We start from the raw sequence: 23,083 nt of genomic DNA on the forward strand, positions 1-23,083 counted from the left end.
ATGGTAACCAATATGGAGGTCGCCGTAGGAGATGCGGCTTGTACGTATTTTGTACCACCAAGTTGTGGGTTTTAATTTTGAATGGGGTAACGTATTACCCCAGTTAACCATTCTAGTGTTAAAGTATGTGTCCCACGTCAATTAAACAAAAATTAAAAACTAAAATTAACTCGTTTAAACTCAATAAACATATAAAAAATTAAAAAATTTCCCTCTTCACACCCTAATGGAAGTAAAAAGCGAGAGATCCTATCTTTATGAATAATTTTGAATTTTTATGATAGAAAGAGATAGAAATAATTTACCCCATTCTATCTCTTTCTAAATCTAAATTCTAGTCTATATTTTGTAATCCCTCTTCTCTATCTCACATCTTTTATCTATTCATTTCAATCTTTTTCTGTCTTTGTTAATCTAAATACCTGTCTATTATTTTCAATCCTTTCTTCTCTAACTCACTCTATCCTCTATTATCCGCCGCGTCATCCTGAAGGTTTGTCCTGATGAAGGAAGAAAGGAGTGAAAAATATGTAAATTGGGGAATAGAAAAGAATAGAATTATTCTATCTCTAAATAGAAATTCAAAATTATTAAAAAAAATAGGGTCTGTATCTTTTTATTTCCAACAAGGCAATTAAGAAAAAAATGATTATCAAAATTTCCTCCCTTCGATATCAATAAAAATATATTTTTTAAATGCTTGCAAATAAATAAAAATGAAAAAAACAGATAAGTTAATCTTACAATTCGGAAAAAAATTAAATAGGAAAATGTCATCCATTTTTTGTAAAATTATAATTGTTAAATTAAAATGTTTTTTATATATAAATCCTTTCCACTTGAAAAATTAAATTTGTAAAGTTTCAAATTTAAATTTAGCACTTTAAAACTTTAATTCAGCTTCAAATTGTTTAGTTTCAAAATAATTAATTTATAATTGCTTATTTTAAACAAGCAATGCAATATTGTTAAATACATTTTTTTTTAATTTTTGAATGAAGTAAATTAAAATGGAATGTGTTAAAAATACAATATTTTGGACTAAAACAATATTAAAAATTATTTTTGAAATGAAAATAGTTCATAAAGTTTTAATCGGGCGTTTAAATTTGCTTAACTACTATGGATTTCGTATTTGAACAGGTGAATTTTCAACGTTAAAATCTGTAAATTGTTTATATTTGAACAGATCATAAAAGAACTGAATTTTTAAATTCTTTAAATTGAAAAATTCTATTAAAACCTTTCAGAATTCTGTAAAAACATCTAATTTTTTTTCTTCGAAGTCTTCAAAATCTATATTTTGTTTTAAATTTATTGAAATATTTTTAAGTTGAAAATTATTTTTGTATCTTTAAAAAACTTCTAAGTACCTCTTAAATTTATTCGAAGTTTTTCTATAATTTTTTAATTTCTAAATACGAAATATTTTGTTTAGGCTCTTCTAAATTTTTTGCCAAAAATTTAGGAAATAATTTTCAACGTTTTAAAATCTTTATGAATAGTTTCTTGAAATTATTTTTACAGAATAAATAATCAATTAAAATTTTTCCTAGAATCTTAAGAAACAAAATTTTATTAGCTTAAAATCTTTTTAAATCCTTTAAAGGTAAAAATTTCGAATAATTATTTATTTTCAAAGATTCTTTGTTTACTTGTTTTAAGATAATATGAATATAATTTTACAAAGTTACTCGAGAAAATTCAAAAAGATTTCGGAAGATTTCAGTTATGTTAAACAAGAAACCAGACAATTTTAAAGAAAATTTGCTTATATTATAAGAGCTTACACAATTTGAGGTAGAGCTTTTGAACGCTTGAAATTTTTTTTTTTGAATTTTCGGAAATCTTTCAAAGTTAAAAAATATTTTTAATTTATTCAAAACTTCCAAAAATCCTAAATATCTTTTATACTAACTCGGAATATACCTAACATTGTCTGAAAACATTTAAAATTTATATAATTCCTTTTAAATGCTCTCTTAAAATTAATTTTTTAATCTAGAAACATTTGAAAAAGTTTTAAAAGCTTCTAAATTTTGTTTCGAAATCTTCAAGAAACCACGTTTTTTTAAATGATTCCAACTATTCCCAAATATTGGAAAAACTTCCACCAAGAAATTGCCTTAAAATATTCCAGATTCATTTTTGGAAATATTTTGAAATGTTTCGAAAATATTTTTAAATATTTTCTCCAAAAAAATTTTGTGACATAAAAAATAATTTAAAAATTTCCTAAGAAATCTTAAGCAATTTTTTGTAGAAAATAAACCCTTTTGGTTGCAAATTTCATTAAAAGTTAAAATATTTGGCTGTAAATTCATGTATTTTGTTACAAATTAATTTTTTGTAGTAGAATATTAATTTTCTTGGTGACTAATTCACCTTTTTGGTTAAAAATTCAATAATTGGGTCAAAAAATTCATATATTTTGTTAGAAATTAATCTTTTTTCTTTAAAATTAATTTTGTTAAAAAATAGTTATTTCTGTATTGAATATTAATTTTTTGAACTAAAAATGTAACCAAATATTTTACGAAACTTTTTATAGTCGTTTAATCTTTTTGGTAGAAAATTAATTTGTTTGGTTCAAAATTAGTTTTTTTATTGGTGAATAATTTGTTTTTAATGAAAATTTAATTATTTCATTTTTCGTCGAATTTTTGTAAAAAATTTACCTTTTTCATCTTATTTCATTTTATTTCATTTCATTCGGTTCAAAAATTATTTCTCTAACTTAAAATTAAACTATTCTATTTTTTATTAAAAATTAATCAATTTCAGTTGAAAATTCATCTATTCTGTTAAAGATTTTTTTTATCGAAATCACAACGTTTACGTTAAAAATTAAATTAAAAATTAAAATATTTTGTTCAGAATTATTTTGTTTGGTCGAAAATTAAATTATTTAACTATAGAATTTTTGGTTGAAAATTTAACTATCTTCTTCTCACAACGTCGCTTTTTGTGGTTGGAAATTATTTTTTAATTGAAAATTAAACTATTCCGTTTTTGGTAAAAATGTATCTTTTTTATAGTTAAAAACTTCTGTATATTTTGTAACAAATTGGTGTTTTTTGCTAGAATATTAATATTTTGAGCCCATAATTCATTTCTTTCGTTAAAAATCCGATTTTTATTGGTTGAAAATTATTTTTTTACTACAAATTGAACTGTTTCTTTTTGGTAAAAAATTGTTGTTTTAGTAAAAAATTTAATTTTTGATCTGAAAATTTTACTATAGAATTTTTCGTCGACAATTTAGAATTTAGTTGAAAATTTATTTCTATAGTTAAAAACTAGTTACTTTGTTACTTGAAAATTTACCCTTTTTTAGTTGAAAATCCATCATTTTTACAAAAATTACTATTTGGTACTATTTGGTGACAATTTTTTTTATGGAAGATGCAAATTTTTTTGTATAAAATTCATCTTTGTTGAAAAATCAATTATTTGGTTAAATATTTTTGATTAAAGAAGCTTTATTTTAGTTAAAAGTTCATTTCTTGGTTAAATGTTTAACAAATTAGGTTGAAAATATGATTTTCTATTTTAGTAAAAATGTAGCAAGAAATGTAAATGTTAATTAATATTTTTTTTTTTAGAAAATTCATCTTCTGTGTTGAAAATTGAACAATTTGGTAAAAATTAATTTTTTTTTCGATTGAAGATGGATCATTTTAGTGAAAATGTAATTTTTTTCGTTAAAAATTTAACAAATTTGGTTGAAAATTTGTAATTCTTATATTACATTTTGTGTTGAGAATTATTTTTTTTTTATCAAGGATTCATCAGTTTAAATGAACATTTAACTGCTTTGTTGAAAATTGGTCTCTTTAGTAGATATTCTTTTTGTCAAAACTTAATCATTTTGTTGAAACTATTTTTGTTGTTAAAAATGATTTTTTAAATGGAAATTCGACTGTATGCGGTTGAAAATTTATTTATTTTCTTAAAAACTTATTCATTTGGTTGAGAATTGAAGTACTTTGCTGAAACTTAATTTTTTGGTTAAACCTGATTTTTTATTTGAAAATTAAATTATTCAATTTTTGGTTAAAAATGTATATTTTTCGATTAAAATTCAGGTATATTTTATTTCAAAGTCGTCATATTTACTAGAATATTAATATTTTTGGATCATTTCTTGGGTCGATAATTCATTTTTCTATTTGTTGAAAATTCATTTTTTAACTAAAAATTCAACTGTTCCATTTTTGGTTAAAAATTCAATTTCTTATCTGAAAATTATACAATAACGTTTTTGGTAGAAAATTGAAGTTTTTCAGTTGAAAATCCATCTATTTTGTTAAATTATAATTTTTTGTTAGAAAATTCATCTTCTGGGTTGAAAATTCAACTATTTGATGAAAATTAAATTTTTTCGATTGAAAATGCACCATTTTAGTGAAAATGTAATTTTTTTCGTCAAAAACTTAACAAATTTGGTTGAAAAATAGTTTTTTTTTTTTAATAATTCGAATTATCGAAATTCGTTTTTTCTTTTGGTTAAGAATTAGTTTCTTTCTAGTTGAATATAGGCATTTTTTTGTAAAAAAAACAATTTGTTGAAAGTTGAAATATTCTGTCGAAACTTCGTTTTTTTCGCTCAAAACTTATTTTTGTAACTTAAAATAAATTTTTCTATTCTTTTAAACATTTTTTTTTTAGGTGAAAAATCTATTTTGGTGATTTTTTGTGTGTCAAAATTTCATCTTCTTTTCTGAAAATTCAATTATTTGCTTAAAAAATTTTTTTCCTAAAAATGTAGCTATTTCATTTTTGCTAGAAAATTGAATTTTTTAAGTTGAAAATTGATCTATTTGGTTAAATTATTATTTGTTTTATTAGAAAATGTATCTGCTGGGTTGAAAATTCAAGTATTTGATAAAAATTATATTTTTTCGATTGAAGATGCACTATTTTAGTGAAAATATCATTTTTTTCGTTAAAAATCTTAAAAAATAGTAGAAAATTATTTGTTTTTTTGATAAAAATAATTCGAAATTCATTTTTCTTTTGGTTCAAAACTTATTTTTGTAACTTAAAGTAAATTTGTCTTTTTTTTTAACAATTTTTTTTAGATGAAACCTCATCTCTTTTGTTGAATTTTTTTCTACAAAATTCGTCTTCTGCGTTAAAAATTCTCCTTTTTTTAGTGCAAAACTCAATTATTTTGGCAGAACATGCATATTTTTGGGTTGAAAATTTTTTTTAATTCGTCTTATGACTTAAAACCTCAACATATTGGACAGTATTTTTCCCTTTATTGATTGAAACTAATCGAAAAATGAGGAAAAGCGTCAACAATGCTTTCAAAAATTTCTTGACGCATCTATTTTTTGTAGAAAAAGGTGAAAAATCAAAAAATTAAAATTGGGACATGTATAATGAAAAACATGTTCGAAAAAAGGAAGTCAAAAGCGCATCCTACAGTTTGCCGAAAACTCCGCCAGTGGGCGGTGCTTGACGCATGCGCAAAAGACATGTGATTTTGGCAACTGCACCATCGATCTCATATCCGGTGTCCACCATTTTCGGTAGGTCGTCTGTGAACGTGCGTGCTTTTGATTAATTTTCTTAGGCAACAGGAGGATAATTTGTAAAACGTAAAGCTTTACGTTATTCCTTACAAATCTGATTCTATACGTGAGAAATTCTAGCATTGATTAAAAAACTCGCAATTATATTATTCCGTTCCGTGTGCTAATGCGTGGCATTTCAGAAAGCTCTCCATCAAATCACACAATGGCGGAGGACTTTGATGTCGAGGCGATGTTGGAAGCCCCATACAGAAAAGGGGTAAGTCACTGAATTTCCCCGTTAATCTCGATTTGCTTGCTTTGCGTTCTGTGAATAAATTAAAGAATCTTCATCGCAGTTTTGTAACTTGGACCGCGGTGTCTGTCGTTTGACGACATTCGTCGCGCAGTCCATTTTTTCTGAAAGATAAGAAAGTAGAACGCATACATAACGTTCGTTACTTCTGTTACATACTGCCTATTGATCAATACCTCCATTTTCTGTACTTATAGATCATACATAACATGTACCCTCGCGCTCGTACGATGTTCCACAGCGAGTTCCTAGAATGCACTTAAATCTGAGGTACTGCGAATGACTCATATAATCATTATCAATCAACATTTTTCCAATTTTCCATCCGTATCCGTGATCTAGTCTAACAGATAGGTTATAAATCCTAGCTCTTAGATAGCGCCACTATCTTTTACAAACTCATGACAGACTTGTCGCAGAACATTCTAGAACTTTATTTGTAAATACGTGGTTTGTTAGTACAATTTTTGTTTCATTTATTTATTTTTTTGTGAAAAATTTATACCGTTTTAGAGCAGAAAACGGAAAAGTTGCAGTAAACTCGGCTAAAATCGGAGTTTTGCTCGCTAGTCTATTTACCGTATGCGTGAAAATCAAAAAGGTGACGTATTATCGTGACCCTGGAATATTTTACGCTTGTGTTTTGAGGAATAATATTCGCAACCAATTTAAATAACCAAAGTTTCATTACTTTTTAAAGGAAAACTATGTAAATAAAAAAGGTGCGCTTTTATCCAATTAGGAAATTATTTTTTTTTATAAATTTTTACCTTGAACTAAAAAAAAAAAAAGAAAAAATGGCCTCTTCTGATTCAGAAAAAATAGAAATAACATTTCAGCTCAATATAAGTGAGAAAAACAAATAAAAGGTCCTCTTCCAAATCAGGGGAAATTAAAAACCAAAATTTCCTCCTTTCCCACTTCAATAAGTGTTTTTTTTTTAAATTTCCATCTTCCAATTAAAAGAAAAAATTCCTCCCTTAAATTAAATAAAAATGTTTGAAAAAACTTCTTTTCTAGAAGCTTTTTGAGAATTGTGAAAGGTTTAGAATTTGTCTTGATTTGAAAATTCTTTCCTTAAACTCAATAAAAATGTTAAAAATATATAATTTTCTTCCAATTAAAAAAAAATTCTTACCGTAAAGTCAATAAAAATGTAAAAATAAAAAAATGACCTCTTCCAATTAAAAAAAATGAATAACCAAAATTACATTCCTTCCGATGAAGAAAAAAATAGTTAAGAATAGAATTTTCCTTCCTTCAAACTCAATAAAAGCTTTTAAAACAAAAAAGGCCCTCTTCCATTTTAGAAAAAATTGAAACCCGATTTTTTTCTTCTCTTACAACTGAATGAAAATTTTGTAAATATTTTTCCTCTAATAAAAAAAGTGTTTAAAATAAAAAAGTCCGCTTCCAATTCGGAAAAAATTTAAAACCAAAATGTCTTACTTTTCAACTAAATAAAAATGTTACAAATAAAAAAATCCTCGGATTCAGAAAAACTTTAAAACCCCAAATTTCCTCCTTTCCCACTTCAATAAAAGTGTTTTTTTTTTTAAATTTCTATCTTCCAATTAAAAGAAAAAATTCTTCCGTTAAATTCAATAAAAATATTTGAAGAAAATTCTCTTCTAGAAGCTTTTTAAGAATTGTGAAAGGTTTAGAATTCGTCTTGATTTGAAAATTCGGTCCTTAAAGTAGATAAAAATACAAAAAAGTCCTCTTTCAATTTAGGAAAAATTAAATAACAAAATTTCTGTCTTCTATTTCAATCTAAATGTTAAAAATATACAATTTGCTTCGAATTAAAAAAAATTCTTTCCTTAAATTCAATAAAAATGTTAAAAATATATAATTTTCTTCCAATTAAAAAGAAAATTCGTGCCTAGTCAAGAAAAATGTTAAAATAAAAAAACGACCTCTTCCAATTTAAAAAAAAAATTAATAACCAAAATTACATTCCTTCCAATTAAGAAAAAAAAGTTAAGAATCAAATTTTCCTTACTTCAAACTCAATAAAAGCTTTTAAAACAAAAAAGGTCCTCTTCCATTTTAGAAAAAATTTAAAACCGAATTTTTTCTTCCCTTCCAACTGAATGAAAGTGTTTTAAATATTTTTCCTCAAATAAAAAAAGTGTTTAAAATAAATAAAGTCCGCTACCAATTCGAGAAAAATTCAAAACCAAAATTTCTTACTTTCCAACTAAATAAAAATGTTAAAAATAAAAAAATTCTCGGATTCAAAAAAAAATTTAAAACCTCAAATTTCCTCCTTTCCCACTTCAATAAAAGTGTTTTTTTTTTTCAAATTTCTATCTTCCAATTAAAAGAAAAAATTCTTCCCTTAAATTGAATAAAAATGTTTGAAAAAAATTCTCTGCTAGAAGCTTTTTAAGAATTGTGAAAGGTTTAGAATTTGTCTTGATTTGAAAATTCTTTCCTTAAAGTAGATAAAAATGTTAAAAATATAAAATGACTTCTTCCAACCGAAAAAAAGTATATATAACCAAAATTTCATTCCTTCAAATTAAGAAAAAAAAGTTAAAAATCGTAGTTGTAAGTATTTTTCCCCTAATAAAGAAATTCTTGCGAGTAAAAGTGCTTAAAATAAAAAAAGTCCGCTTCCAATTCAGAAAAAATTCAAAACCAAAATTTTCCCCTTTCCAAGTAAATAAAAATGTTACTAATTTAAAAAATCCTCCGATTCCGAAAAAATTTAAAACCACAATTTCCTCCTTTCCCACTTCAATAAGTGTTTTTTTTATTATAAATTTCCATCTTCCAATTTGAAAAAAATACTCCTAAAGTCGATAAAAATACAAAAAGGTCCTCTTTCAATTCAGTAAAAATTAAATCCCAAAATTTTATGTCTTCTATTTCAATCAAAATGTTTAAAAAATCAAAAAAATCTTACAATTGCAAAAGGCTTAGTCCATAAAAATGTTACAAATATAAACTTTTCTTCTTCCAATTAAAAAAACTTCTTTCTCTTAAAGTCAATAAAACTGTTAAAAATATAAAATTTTATTTCAATGAAAAAGTAAATTCTTAACTTGAAGTCAATAAAAATGTTTAAAATATTTAAATTTCCTCTTCCAATTAAAAATAAAAAAATGTGTCCTTTAAACACAGTGTAATGTTAAAATAAAAAAATGAATAACTAAAATTTCATCCCTTCCAATTAAGAAAAAAAAGTTAAACATCGAATTTTCCTTCTGTCAAATTCAATAAAAACTTTTAAAATAAAAAAACGTTCGTCTTCCAATTTAGAAAAAATTTCAAACCGAATTTTTCTTCCCTTCCAACTAAATAAAGTTGTTTTAAATATCTTTCCCCTGATAAAAAAATTCTTGTCAATAAAAGTGATTAAAATTTTTAAAAAAGTTCCGCTTCCAATTCAGAAAAAATTAAAGTATCCTCTCGAACTTAATAAATAGTGTTAAAATTTTTTAAAAATTTACAAACAAAATTTCAAATCTCGGATTTCAATGAAAAGATTAAAAATATAAAATTTTCTTCTTTCAATTAAAAAAATTATTTCCTTAGTCAATACAAATTTTGAAGATAAAACACTCTTCCAATTAAAAAAGTATATTTCGTTAAAATCAATAAAAATGATAAATATATATAATTTTCTTCTTTCAATTAACAAAAATGCTGCCCTCAAAGCCAATAAAAATATTAAAAGTAAAATATAATAAAATAAAATAAAAAATTCTCTATCAATTCAGAAAAATCAAAAACAATTTTTTTAATTCAGTGCAAAAATCGAATAATTTTAAAAGATGCTTAGAAGTTTATTAAAAAATAATTTAATATTTGAAAAACTTTCAACAAATTTAAAAAGAAATTGAATTTTTTTGAGATTTCAAAATAAAATTTTGGAACTATTTAAGGATTTGTAATGCTCTTAAGATAATAAAAAAATGTTGATATTCCTGGAAAAATTTGAAATAATTATTTTTTGGCAATATTTTAAAATATTTTAATCTATCGAATAACAATTGAACAATTTATTCAGAAATACTCAAAATAAAAATAATTTACCCTTCTAAATCAGGAAGTGTCCAGGTGAAAAAAAAATGAAATCATTCAATTTTTCACGGTTCTAGCTTAAAAATCCTTAAAATTTCACAAATCTATTGATTTAAAAAAAAACGAGAATAGTTTTCTTTAAATAAAAAAAATCTGTAAGAAAAAAATCAATATTCCCATTATTTTTTGATAAATAATTTTTAAAAACCTTGAAGTTAGTTAATTTGATTAGAAAATTTGGTTGCATGTTTTTTTTTAATACTTTTGACTCCCAAAAATTTTTAATGTCCAATTCCAGCCTTTTGATTTTCACCCATATGGTTACGCAAATTCTGGAAGATAAAAAAATCTTAAAATTACATCCCGTAACTGTAAATTGTTAGCGTTCTATTTCACATAGTTATGTTCATGTGCGTTTTTATTTTTTTTTCGACTCAAAAGTACGTGATTAAATATAAACTTAATTGAAAATTTATTTATTTTACAATAATTCAGTATCTTTATACTTTTGATGGTATTTGCTTAATTTAACACTGGTAGTTTTGTTTTAGATTTCATTTTATATAATTTTGTTTGGTTATTTGTACAGTTTATAGTCTTTTTTTTTAATTAGAAGTTTTTTGATTCAGAAAAAAGTCACGAAAATAATTCTTAAAAGTGATTTAATTTTTCTGTTTAGCTTGTTTAAATAGTCTTCAATCAGAAGTTTCAAGTTATGTTTTTCAATATAAATAAACGTTCTAATGTATTTTTAAAATTCAGAATTAAATTTGTTGATTGCACTCATTGTTTTGATTTATCGTTAAAAGTTTAGAAGAATATATAAAATGACGTTAGTATTTTTTTAAATAAAAATAAGATCAAATTAATAGGAACGTCTTTAATGCTTTCACACCTTCTAGAATTGAATAATTATAAAACAAAAGAAGAAATAATACAGGTTTCAATTTCCGAATTAAAAAGAATTGATTTTTTTTTACCATTTTACATAATTTGATTAAAATTCCGAATTAAATAAGATTTTTATAATACTAGCGAGAATCGTTTAGAATTGAATATTTATCAAATTTTATAAAAATTCTTACAAACTGTTCATGTCGTTGTTTTTTGTAGATTTTTTTAAAACCAATTAAAAATTACACAAAAAGATAAGTTCCTTTTAGAGTCGTAAATTTTCTTATTTTTTTAAAAGGAGAAATATATATAACTTTACTGTTTTTTTTTCTTAGAAAATTACATCTGTTCAAAATTTTGTGAAGAAATTTGTCACTTTCGATATATAAAAAAGAAAAGAAATAATACATCTAGTTTTTTTCAGGTATATTTTTGTAAAATTTCAAATAAGGAAATTCGTAATTTTATTAGTTTTTTAAACTAAAAAATATTAAGACTATTTTTTGTACTTCGTAGTTTTCTATACTGAACTATTACAAAATCTGCAATTTTCTGAACATTTTCGTTATTTTTTTTTGTATAAGTTCGTAATTTTTTTTATAAAAACCAATTAAAACTTACGAAATAATAATATTTTTAAGAAGAAAGAATATACAGAGCTATAAATATCTTTTCGAATTGCAACTTTCGTTAATTTTGGTAGAAATTTATAATTTTCTACAAAAATGTATTAAAAATTATAAAAATAAACCAAATTTTCTATTAAAAAACTTATTAAAAATGATGAAAATCTAAATTCTAAATGTGGGTTTGTAGATTTTCCTGTTTTTTCTTTTCGTAGATAATTTTGTGGAGAAATATTTTATTTTCTAAAAAAAAAGAAACAGCAATTAATTTTTCCAGGTATATTTTTGTAAAATTCCATGCAAAGAAATTCGTAATTTTATACAAAAAAAAACTAAAAAATATTAATCCTGATTTTAATTATTACAAAATTCACAATTTTCTAATCGTATTACTCAATTTTCGTTATTTTTTGTAGAAGTTCTTAATTTTTTTATAAAAACCAATTGAAAATTACTAAAAATATAGTTGCTTCTGGAGTCGTAAATTTTCTTATGTTTTCAAAGAAAAAAGTATGCAAAACTACAAACAGCTTTTGAAATTCGTAATGTTTTGTTATTTTTATTTTATTTTTTTTTGTAGAAATTCATCATTTTCTATAAAAACTTATTAAAAATTATGACAAACGAAATTCTAAATGTGGAGTTGCAGTTTTTTTTTTCTTAAAAAATTGTAGCTATTGAAATTTTTTAATAGAAATTTGTAATTTTTTATTTAAATAAATGGATTATATCTAGTATTTCTAGTTATGTTTTTGTAAAATTTCATGCTAAGAAATTCGTAATTTTATAAAAAATAAACTAAAAAGTATTAAGGATGTATTCTGTTGCAGATTTTCAAATTTTTTCTGAGAAACTTTTTATCTTTTATACAAAATATAAAAGTTTATCCATCTATATTCATTAAAAATCCTGATTTTCAAACTTTGTAGTTGTCTTTGCTGAACTATTACAAAATTTACAATTTTCTTAACGTTTTAGTTAATTTTCGTTATTTTTTCTAGAAGTTCGCAATTTTTTTTTATAAAAAACGAATGCAAATTACGAAAAAAGAAAAAGTTCCTGTTAAGAGTCGTAAATTTTCTTATTTTTTTAAAAGTATCAAATTTACAAAATTACAAAGAGCTTTGCAAATTTTATTTTTTTGTAGAAATTCATAATTTTCTATTAAAACTTATTAAAAATTAAACAACATTCTAAATGTGGAGTTGCATTTTTTTTTCGTCGAAAACTGTAGCTATTGAAAATTTTGTATAGAAATTTGTAATTTTTTATTTAAATAAATGGATTATATCTAGTATTTCCATGTATATTTTTGTAATATTTCATGCAAAGAAATTCGTAATTTTATAAAAAATAAACTAAAAAGTATTAAGGATGTATTCTGTTGCAGATTTTCATAATTTTTGTGAGAAACTTTTTATCTTTTATACAAAATATAAAACTTTATCAATATATATGCATTAAAAATCCTGACTTTCATACTTTGTAGTTTTCTTTGCTGAAAAAAAAAAAACAAAAATTACGAAACCAGAAAAAGTTCCTGTTAGAGCCGTAAATTTTCTTATTTTTTAAAAGAATCAAATTTACAAAATCACAGAGCTTTACAAATTTAATTTTTTTGTAGAAATTCATAATTTTCTATTAAAACTTATTAAAAATTAAACAAAATTCTAAATGTGGAGTTGTAAATTTTTTTTCGTACAAAATTCTAGCTATTCAAAACCTGATGTAGAAATTTGTAATTAGAATTCTATATACAAAAATGGAATATATCTAGTTTTTTCCAGTTATGTTTTTGTAAAATTTTTATACAGACAAAAAAGAACTTTTTAATTTTCATGCAAAATATGAAACTTGATTAATACAAATATTCATTAAAAATCCTGATTTTTATACTCTGTCGTTTTTTATGCAGGATTATTAAAAAATCTACCATTTCCTGATCATTTTAGTGTGTCCTAAAAAAATTGACCCCGTGGTTTTCATTTATTATTAAATGCACAAGAATTTTTTGGTAACTTAGTTTGTAACCACATGAAATTTGGAAATCGGACTTTTTTTCAGCAACTCTGAATACGCATACGTAAACGGTACACTGGTGTGAATTGGTTCGTTTTCAATATTAATATTAAATATTTAACATATATATTCAATATATTTGGGGATAATCCGCTTGCAGCTTTGTTTGCGTAAATGCCAACCAGAATGAAAAAAACTTCTGGTGCGAATTCGCACCAGTGTACCTTTTGAGGGTTAAAATTAAATTTTCCATTTTTGGTGTGAAAGAATTAAAAATGTGAACATCACAAAGCGATGAGTCGGAAACAAAGTATTTTTTTTTTGTTTGCTAGTCAATTAATTAGTGAGTGAGTGAGCGAGTGAAGAAGATAAGATTCGGATTGATAGTAGAGAAATTGAATTGAGGAGAAGCGCGATTTTATTGTCCAAGGATTAGGTTAGTGGTTAGTCATTAGTTAGGTTTAGGTAGGGCCATCTCGTGTTACATTGAAAACGTTCTGTCTTTGACGAGGGCTCTCTTTTGCAGAAGAAAAAGGATGTGTGGTTGGCCATTGGTAGTTTAAGACCAAGGCATGCTCAACCCAAGATTGCAATGCTTTCCTAAAACCCGAATAAAAGATTGGTAAGTTTGGGCCAGGTGTTGTATGCGACGAACGAGTCGCGACGACGCTAGGCTCGCTCAGTCGTCTGTCTCTCTCTCTCCCTGACCTGACCCGAAAAACGTAACTATCTAGCTGAACCGAACTATGTGCTGTCAACATCCGAAAACACCTACCTCCAACTCGAGTCTTCGATGAGAGTAGTGCATTGCCGCATTTTCTCAGACTATGCTCTACTGACATTTTTTTGTTTTGTTTTTTCTCTCTCTCTCTTTTCTTCTTGTTTTTTTTATTTTTATTTTTTAAATTTTTCTTCAATGTACTCCCTCAGAGCATAAATTTTTATATCCATGTAGTTGTTTCAAGATGACTAACTTTGACTGATTTGCTTTTTGTCCCCTTGTTCGCGCGTCCCTGCCACCTCGGCTGTCTGGCATGGCATTCAACTGTTTGCTGTTCGTAGGAGCAGGAATCATCGTCCAAAGACAAATCGTCCAGGGAGAATGGAACGAGTCGCAAAACATCTGGGTGAGTGTATTTTATTATTGTTGTTATTAATATTATTATTATTATTATTATTATTGGTTTTATGATTACGCAACTAGATATAGTGGGTATTTTCTCAGTTTGGCTCTTTATGTACCATTATGTTCAAGATTAGAGTGCACGGAGAAAAATGGATGTTTATAGTTGACATCTGGATATTAAGGCCATGTGACGAGTGGGTCACGTGACCAGATTTCTAACCTACCGACAACTTGTCTGTTTCCCAAATTATTTTCAAACAAAACGCCACATCGAGTTGAAAATTTTAGAAACTAAATAAGAAGCACTAATAAACATGTATCTGGTCCCAAATTTTTAGAATGATGAAAAAAGTTTTTTTTTTTGTAAATAAATTTTTTTTGCTTTTTTCATAATTATAAAAATTTATGACCAGGCACATGTTTAATGGTGCTTCTTATTTTGTTTCTCAAATTTGCAACTCAATGTGGCGTTTAGTTTGAAAATAAGTTGGGAAACAGAAAAGGTGTCGGTAAGTTAGGAATCTGGTCACGTGACCCACTCGTAACATGGGCTTAACCGGGAATTTTATGGGACCGGGGAAAACGGGGAAATGACAGTGAATTTATTTTTTGATCGGGAATTTTACCAAATTTTTAGAATAAAACTTTTCTCCAACTTTGATTTCAACCGTTTTAAAATAATTTTCTAAATTGTGATTTTTATAAATTATTATATCATTTAGTTTAGAATGCTTAATTCGAAAATCTTTCACTTTACAAATGTTTTATTTTAAATTTTTAATTGTTAAGTCTATATTTTAATTTAAAGCATTTTAAAATGCAGGTTTAAAGGTTGAAAAATTAAAGTAGAGAAGTTTTTAAATTCGAGGATTTTTTAAATAAAAAAACAGGGTGGACGCCGACCGGGAAACCGGGAATTTGACAAATTTTCAGAAAAAAATCGGTCTAAGATCGAGTTGAACAGTTTTTTAAATAATTAAAGTGCAGCCTTAAAGATTTAAACAAAAATTAAAAGCATTTGAAGTTGAAATTTTTTTATTAAAAACTGTTTTATTTTATTAACTGTAAATATAAATGAATAAATTATTTTTAAAATTGATAGAATAATATATTTTTACTTCAGAGTTTCAGGTATTCCTTTATATTATTTTTTTTATATAAAATTTAATAAATAAAGTTGCTAATATATTATTTCTATCAATTCTTTTAGCTATTAAAAAATCTAAAGGTGCGTTTTAATATTTTCAACTTGAAAATAAATCCATAATAATATAGTCACAATTAAAGGTTTTTATTAAATTAAAAATATTGTGCGTCTAAATTATTTTATTTTTTCCCATTCAATTTGAATATTCTTATTGTAGAAAAAGAATAATTATTTAATATTTAGGAATATTTCACTGTTGATTAAGACGAGTAAATTGAAACGAAATATTGAAAAGAAAACAATTTGAAACTAAATTGTTTTACATAAAAAACTTTGAATCTTTAGATTTTCGAAGAAATTTTAAACTTTTAATGTTACAATTTTAATTGTTCTATTTAAAAAGTATTTAATTTATAAGTAAATTTGTTAAATTTTTACGCATAAGTAACAATTGAACATTTATTATTTGTAGAAAAAATTGGGTAATTTTGAGATATTGAGAAATTTTGAAAAGATTCAAAATTAATTGAAAACTTGAAATTGTTTCAAATAATTTAAACGAAGTGTGTCAACATTTTTTTCAGAACTTCTAAATATATTTTAAAATTAATCGAAATTTTCCTTCAATTTTTTAAAATCCAGCAAATTAAATAAAATCGTTAAAATCTTCCATGTTCTTTTTTGATAATTTTTCAAAGTGAAAAATCATTTTCAAATTTCCTGAGAATCTTAAGAAAATTTTAATTCTTTTGTAGTCTTTCACAATCCTTAAAAAAATTCTAAATTTTTTGTTTGAAATTTGCAAAAATCTAAAGTTTTAAAAAATTTCGGCTGTAAGTATTTGAAATTATTTCAAGTTCTAAATTTAATTCTACTGGGTTTACAACTTTTAAATATCTCTTAATATTACTCTAATATTTTTAAAAGTAATAAGTCTTTTATTGTTATTTATAAATTCAATTTTTTTTTTTAATTTACAGGATTTTCTAAAAGTTATAGAAAAAATTCAGTTCATTTTGAAATATATATTTAAAAGTTCTGACAAAAAATTCAAAAATGATTTTGAATTTGGAAAAATTTTAAATCACTGCCAGATTTTTAAGGATTTTGATATAAAATTTTAAAGCTTTTGATGGTTGCCTAGACTATTGAAAATAAAAATAATTTTTAACTTCTAATTTAAGAACTGTTAAGTTACAAAAATAATTTTTCAATTTTTAATGTGTCTACCTTAAAATCACTTAATATAATTTTAAAAATTTTCAAGATTATTGATTGGTTTTTTTATTTAGAGCATTGAAAATGTTAACATTTTTTTTAGAAAAATTTAATTGAAAAGTGTTAGTACCTTCCATTTGGTACGTGTAAATTGTTGAGCATTTGAATACAAAATTTTTGAATTGAAAACTTTTAAACTTGGATTTTAAAAATGTGGAATTCACCGGTTCCACTTTGAATGTTTCAATTTGTTGTCTATTGTTTATTACTTTATTTGGAAAAGTGTTTAGAATATAGTCTGATTTTTTAAATTTGATTAGCGGTGAAAAATATTTGCGAACCGGGAAATGACCGGAAATTTTTTCTTCGATTAAAATGGTCACCCTGTATGTGCTGAATTTAAAGAATTTCGAAATTAAAAACCAAAACTAGAATAGTTCAATTTGCAGATAGAAAAGTAAATTAAAAAAAAAAATGATTTCATCCAAATTAATTAATTTTCAAGCAAAAATGGAATAGTTACAACTTCAGTTAGAAAAAATTAATTTTAAACTAAAAAGAAATGAATTTTCAGCCAAAGAAATTTATTCTTGATGGCAGTGATGAAGTATCAACCAAAAATATTAATTTTCTACAAAACAGAAAATTATTTTCCGAAAAAGGTCAATTTTTCACAAAAAATAGAATAGTAAGTTAATTTTCAACTTGAATGGTAAATTTTTAACTAAAAAGATTAATTTTCTACGAAAATTAAAATAACTAAATTATTATTATTTAATTATTAATTAATCGACGGTACTAATATATTTAATATCTTGTAATATAATTGATCAAAGCTTTCTAAATTAAACATTAATTAAATCTCTGGCAAGGACTTTTCCATCTTGTATCTTTCAGTCTAACGTTTTGGCAGTAAAAATAAAAATATTTTTACGCCTAATATCTCAAAAAGGTAAAATCTTCGTTTAAACATCAATTTTTCTCTGTGTGAGACGAAATTTGAAAAAAAAAAAAAATTATTTGAAAAATCCACGGGACTTACAAGTTTGTGTATGATACAAGTGTTTTTGAATCCAATACAAAAAAATTGTAATAATCGGCTGGATATTATAGCCAAATTATGTTTTTCGTTTCACAAACGGAGACATTTTGAAAACTTTTTTGAACCCAATTTCTAAAACAATATGCAAAAAAGGAGTTGTTAAATTTTCATTTAGGAGAATTAATTTTCACCTTAAAAACGAGTTTTCTATGTACAGTTTAATTTTTTCTGAAATTGTTGAATTTTCAAGCCAAAAAACTGAGTTTGCTACAAATTAGTTGGATTTTTAACAAAAAATGTAGTAGTTTATACTGCAACACAAAAAGAATTTAAATGAAAATAAGAAGCGGATGGATTTTACCGACAAACTTAAATGTTGAATCAAACAGTAGCATTTCTAGCCCAAAATATTTAATTTCTACCAAAAATGGCAAATTTTCTATCAAATTCTTGAATTTTCGACAGAAAAGTTAAATTGTCAATAAATAAGTGGAATTTTAACTCGAAAAAATAAATTTTCAGTTATAAGAAGGAATTCTTAACGAAAAAAAAAAGATTTTTTAACTAAAATTATGAATTTTTACAAAAAAAAATCCAGTAAGTAGTTTAACTTTCAAACAAAACGTTTAATTTTTAACAAAAAAATGTAATAGTTTATGTTTCAGCAAAAAGGGAATTTAATTTAAAATAAAAAGGAGTCGGCTTTTCCAAAAGCTTTCAGCCAAGAAAAAGGCGAATTTTTAACAAAATACGTAAATTTCTAGCCAAGAAGTTACGTTTTCCACCAAATTATTCAATTTTCGATCCAAAAATACGATATTTCTACAAAAAAGTTAATTTTTTAACAACAAAGTTAATATTTAACCGATGCTGATTAACTTTAAACCAGACAGTTATGTATTGAACCAAAAATATTAAATTTATACAAAAAGCAATACATTTTTAAAACTAAAATATGAATTTTTAACAAAATAGTTAAATTTTCAATAAAAAAAAAAATTGGAATCACTTTTAAATTATCAAGCCAAAAAAGACGACTTTAACAAAATAATTCAATTTTGAATCAAATTGAATTTGAATCTTAGGTAAAGAAAAATGGGAAATAATAAAAAAGTTAAAAAAAAAGTTTTTAAAATAAAAAAGATAACAGTTAATTTAAATAAAAAATAAGAAAATTTCATTTTTACCTAAAGCAGGTGAAAATTGATATTTTTTCAAACCAAAAATATGAATGTTCAACATAATAGAATTTTGAAGCCGAAAATATAACAACTCATAATAACTAAATGAAAAAAATATATACAAAAAAATAAAGGTTTTTTATTTTAATGTTCTCAATTTAGAGCTTACATTTAATATTATTTTCATCGATATTAATAAAACCGTAAATTAAAAAAAAGCGTTATTTTTAGTGAAATTAAGTAGTCTTTTGAATGAAATTCTTAATTTTTATCATTCTAGATATATTTGAAATAATATAAACTATAAATTCCCGTAGGCAAGAATCATAAAAAATGTTTCTAGTATAAAAAAAACACAAACTTTCAGACACCGTTGATTTTTTTTAATAAAAAAAATTAAAAAATTGCTTTTTTCGGTCCACCCTATTCAACGATGATGTTCATAATGCGACAGAAAAGTTGGATTATGCCACTCCACGATTTGTGATACACGTTTCATTTAGATCTCGATTGAATTTTCGGAAATTAGCTTTTATTTCACCTCGAGCGATCTGTTCGGATCAGATTTCTGAAAAAATTTTAATTTAATATATGAAAAATAACAGTTTTTTATACAAATTATTGATAAGGGTTTATAGTTTATTTGTAAAATAAACTAAAAGCGTAAGTAATTCAGTATGAAGAGAAAAAAATTTATTGTTTCAATTACTGGTCACTTTTTCTTGTGTAGTTCTCAATTTTACAAACTTAATATTATTGTCTACTGAAAAAAATTTCGAAGTACGTGTTTTAATAAAATTCTCTATTTTTTGTTGACCAAATAGTAGAACTTTCAACTAACAAAGGTAAAATTTTCTACTAAAAAGATGAGTTTTCCATCAACAAGATTAAGTTTTTACTTGAAATAAAAATTGTCAATTGAAAATGAAGTTCTAACTAAAGAATGTAGTTTCTCTTCGAAAAGAAAACGAATTTTCAACAAAATTATCAAATTTGCTACTGAAAACAAAAATTTTCAATAAAAAATCGAATAGTTGGTATTCTAAACTAAAATTTTGTTACATATTTTATCATTAAATAATGGGCCATTTAATTCAAACAAAAAATACGATCTTTAATGAAATAATTAATTTTTAATAAACAAAGGCAAATTTTCTATAAAATAGTACATTTTTCATTGAAAGAAATGAATTTGCAAATAAAAATTTAGCCAAAAATTAAATAGCTCAAGTTTTAGTTTAAAATACTTTTCAAACAAAAAATTAGTTTTTTGAATGAAATTCTAAAATTTTCAAACAAGAAGATTAATTCTACCAAAGTCGAATCTTAACTCAAGAATTAATTTTTAACCAAAATAAATAAATTAACCAAAAATAATTTTTGTTAAAGTCCATTTTTAAATACGTACCTAGTTGAATTTGAAACTAAAAAAATTAATTTTCAAAAAGAAAAAAAGAAATTTGAAAAACTTCGTTAAATTTGTAACCAAAAAATAGTTTGGCAACCAAAATAAATAATTTTCAACCAAAAGAAACTAATTTTCCATAAAATATAATAATTTGCATTCAAATGATTTATTTTGAAACTAAACAGAAAAAAGTTTTTGCTAAAATTAGCAATTTAAATTTTCAGTTAATCAATTTTTAACGAAAAAAAAACTGATTTTCACCAAAATAGTTTATCTGAAACCAAAGAGATGAATCTTCAACAAAGTAAATTGTGATATTTCAACCAAAAAATATTTTAAATATTTTATTATTAAATAAAAAAACAATTGAATTTAAACAAAAAAGACGAACTTTAAATGAAACACTTAATTTTCAAGTTCAACAATTAATTTTAAACAAAATTTAAATAAATTAGTTAAATTTTCATCGAAAGAAATTAATTTGTAAATAAAAAATAAAAAATAGCCAAAAATTAAGTAGGTCAAGTTTTAGTTTAAAATAATTTTGAACCATAAAAAATTAGTTTTCTGAATAAAATACTTAAATTTGTTAACAAGAAAATTAGTTCTACCAAAGTCTAATCTTTAACTAGAGAATTCATTTTTAATAACAAAATTTTGGTTAACAAAGTACTCAATTTTTAACAAAAATAAATAAATTAACAAATAAGAAGAATTTTCTAAAAAAATTCAATGTTTTTTCAACCAAAATGATTAATTTTCAACATCAACAAAAAAACGAATTTTCCGTAAAATACAATAATTTGCATTGAAATTATTTTGAAACTAAACAAAAAGAGACGAAAATTACAAAAAATACGAACTTTAAATGAAATACTTAATTTTTAAGTTCAAAAATTCGTCTTGAACCAAATTGAAATAAATTCGTTAATTGTACATCAAAATAAATGAATTTGAAAGTAAAAAAATAATTTTGAACGAAAAAGAGGAGGTTTGAACAAAATACTTATCATTGTCAACCAAAAGTAATGAATTTTTAAGCAAAAAGATGAATTATCTAACAAGAAGATTAATTTTCTACCACAAAGTTGAATTTTCAACTAAAAAATTTAATTTGAACAATAACAAAATATTTTTAATAAAGTATTTAAATTTTTAACCAAAGTGAATGGAATAAAAAAACAAGTAGAATAATGTTTAAAAAAGAGAAAAACGAAGTTTTAAAAAATGAGTTAAATTTTTAACCAAAAAATGTTTTTTCAACCTAGTAGATGAATTTTTAACAAAAAATATTTTTAATTGAAATTCGTTGAATTGCACCAAAAAGGACGAATTTTCAACAAATTATGTAATTTTTCAAACAAAAAGATCAGTTTTTAACCAAAAATAAAGCAAAAACAAAGAAATTTTCATCGAAAGAGAAGAAACTTTAAGTGATAAAATTTTAATCTGAAGCAGTTGAATTAAAAAAGAAAATATATAAATCTTTTGAAAACATGTACTTCGAAACATGCTTTCAGTAAATAATAATTTTATATTTGTGAAATTCGAAAGTAAGCGAGAAAAACTGGCCGTTCTTCAAATATAAATTTTTGTTTTCAAACTGAACAACTTTGACTATATTTTACGAATAAATGATAAACTTTTATTAATAATTTGTATAAAAAAATGCTGTTTGTCATATATTAAATTAAAATTTTCGCAGAACTCGGATCCGAACAGATTGCGCACTCTGGTGAGTGGTAAACTTCCCCATTCACATTAATAAATTCAAAAGGTAATAATTTCACCGGTACTCTGCCATTTTACTTTCTATTCACTGTTGTTTTTTTTTTGGTTTGATTTTCTTGAATAAATAAATTAAAATTAATGAATAAATGTTTAAATTTTGTAGATGTTGCATTATTATGTATTTAGAAGTAATAACATTTGAAAATGAAAATAATAAAAACCTTAATAGTAGTTTGTTATAAACGATAATTGTGGTAAAAGTAATCGACGAAATCTTCTTTCTTATTATCAGCTACTTGAAGTTATATTCTCTTTGTTATAGACACCATACAGTTAGTGTAAATGCCGCTTATTTTGATAATTCCAAAGGTTAAACCTGAAGATGGTGAGTATATAGGCAGAATACTCGTACAAAACCTGGAATAATGTTTTAAATAAATCAAAATAATCTACTAAAAACCAAAAGGGTATTATGGCCATAAATTGAGATGAGGTACCGCGAGGCGTTTAAAAAAAAAAAATGTTTAAACTAAAATGTGTGTAATCAGCATGCGTTATACAAAAATCTTAGTTCAAATATTGCAATAATTTGATTGCTGATTTTATTGCATCGCAATCTATGATTTCGAAATAATAATTTCTTTAACAGTAGACATTTTTGAAAATGAAAAATACTGAATTTGAAAGATCACGACATCTTTTGCAGATAACTAAAACAGGGTGGCCACTTGACTGGGGAAATTCGGGAATTTTTATTCCTGACTCGTCACGGAATTGTGAAAAAATTCTGGAAAAGTAATGGAATTTTGCAAAAAAAA

General features: G+C 23.8%; 1 protein-coding gene across 1 annotated transcript in view; it reads left to right on the top strand.

Moving 5' to 3' along the window:
- The first annotated feature begins 5,532 nt into the window (after nt 1–5,532).
- LOC117179354 (RNA-binding protein 39) overlaps nt 5,533–23,083 on the top strand; it is a 41,537-nt gene continuing 23,986 nt past the window's right edge. The window contains exons 1-2 of the mRNA XM_033371048.1: nt 5,533–5,802; nt 14,475–14,539. Of these exons, the coding sequence (XP_033226939.1) occupies nt 5,710–5,802; nt 14,475–14,539 (158 nt within the window). The 5' untranslated portion in view covers nt 5,533–5,709. The remainder of the gene's footprint in view (nt 5,803–14,474; nt 14,540–23,083) is intronic.

This window comes from Belonocnema kinseyi, chromosome 9 (genome assembly GCF_010883055.1).
Source record: "Belonocnema kinseyi isolate 2016_QV_RU_SX_M_011 chromosome 9, B_treatae_v1, whole genome shotgun sequence".
NCBI lineage: Eukaryota > Metazoa > Arthropoda > Insecta > Hymenoptera > Cynipidae > Belonocnema > Belonocnema kinseyi.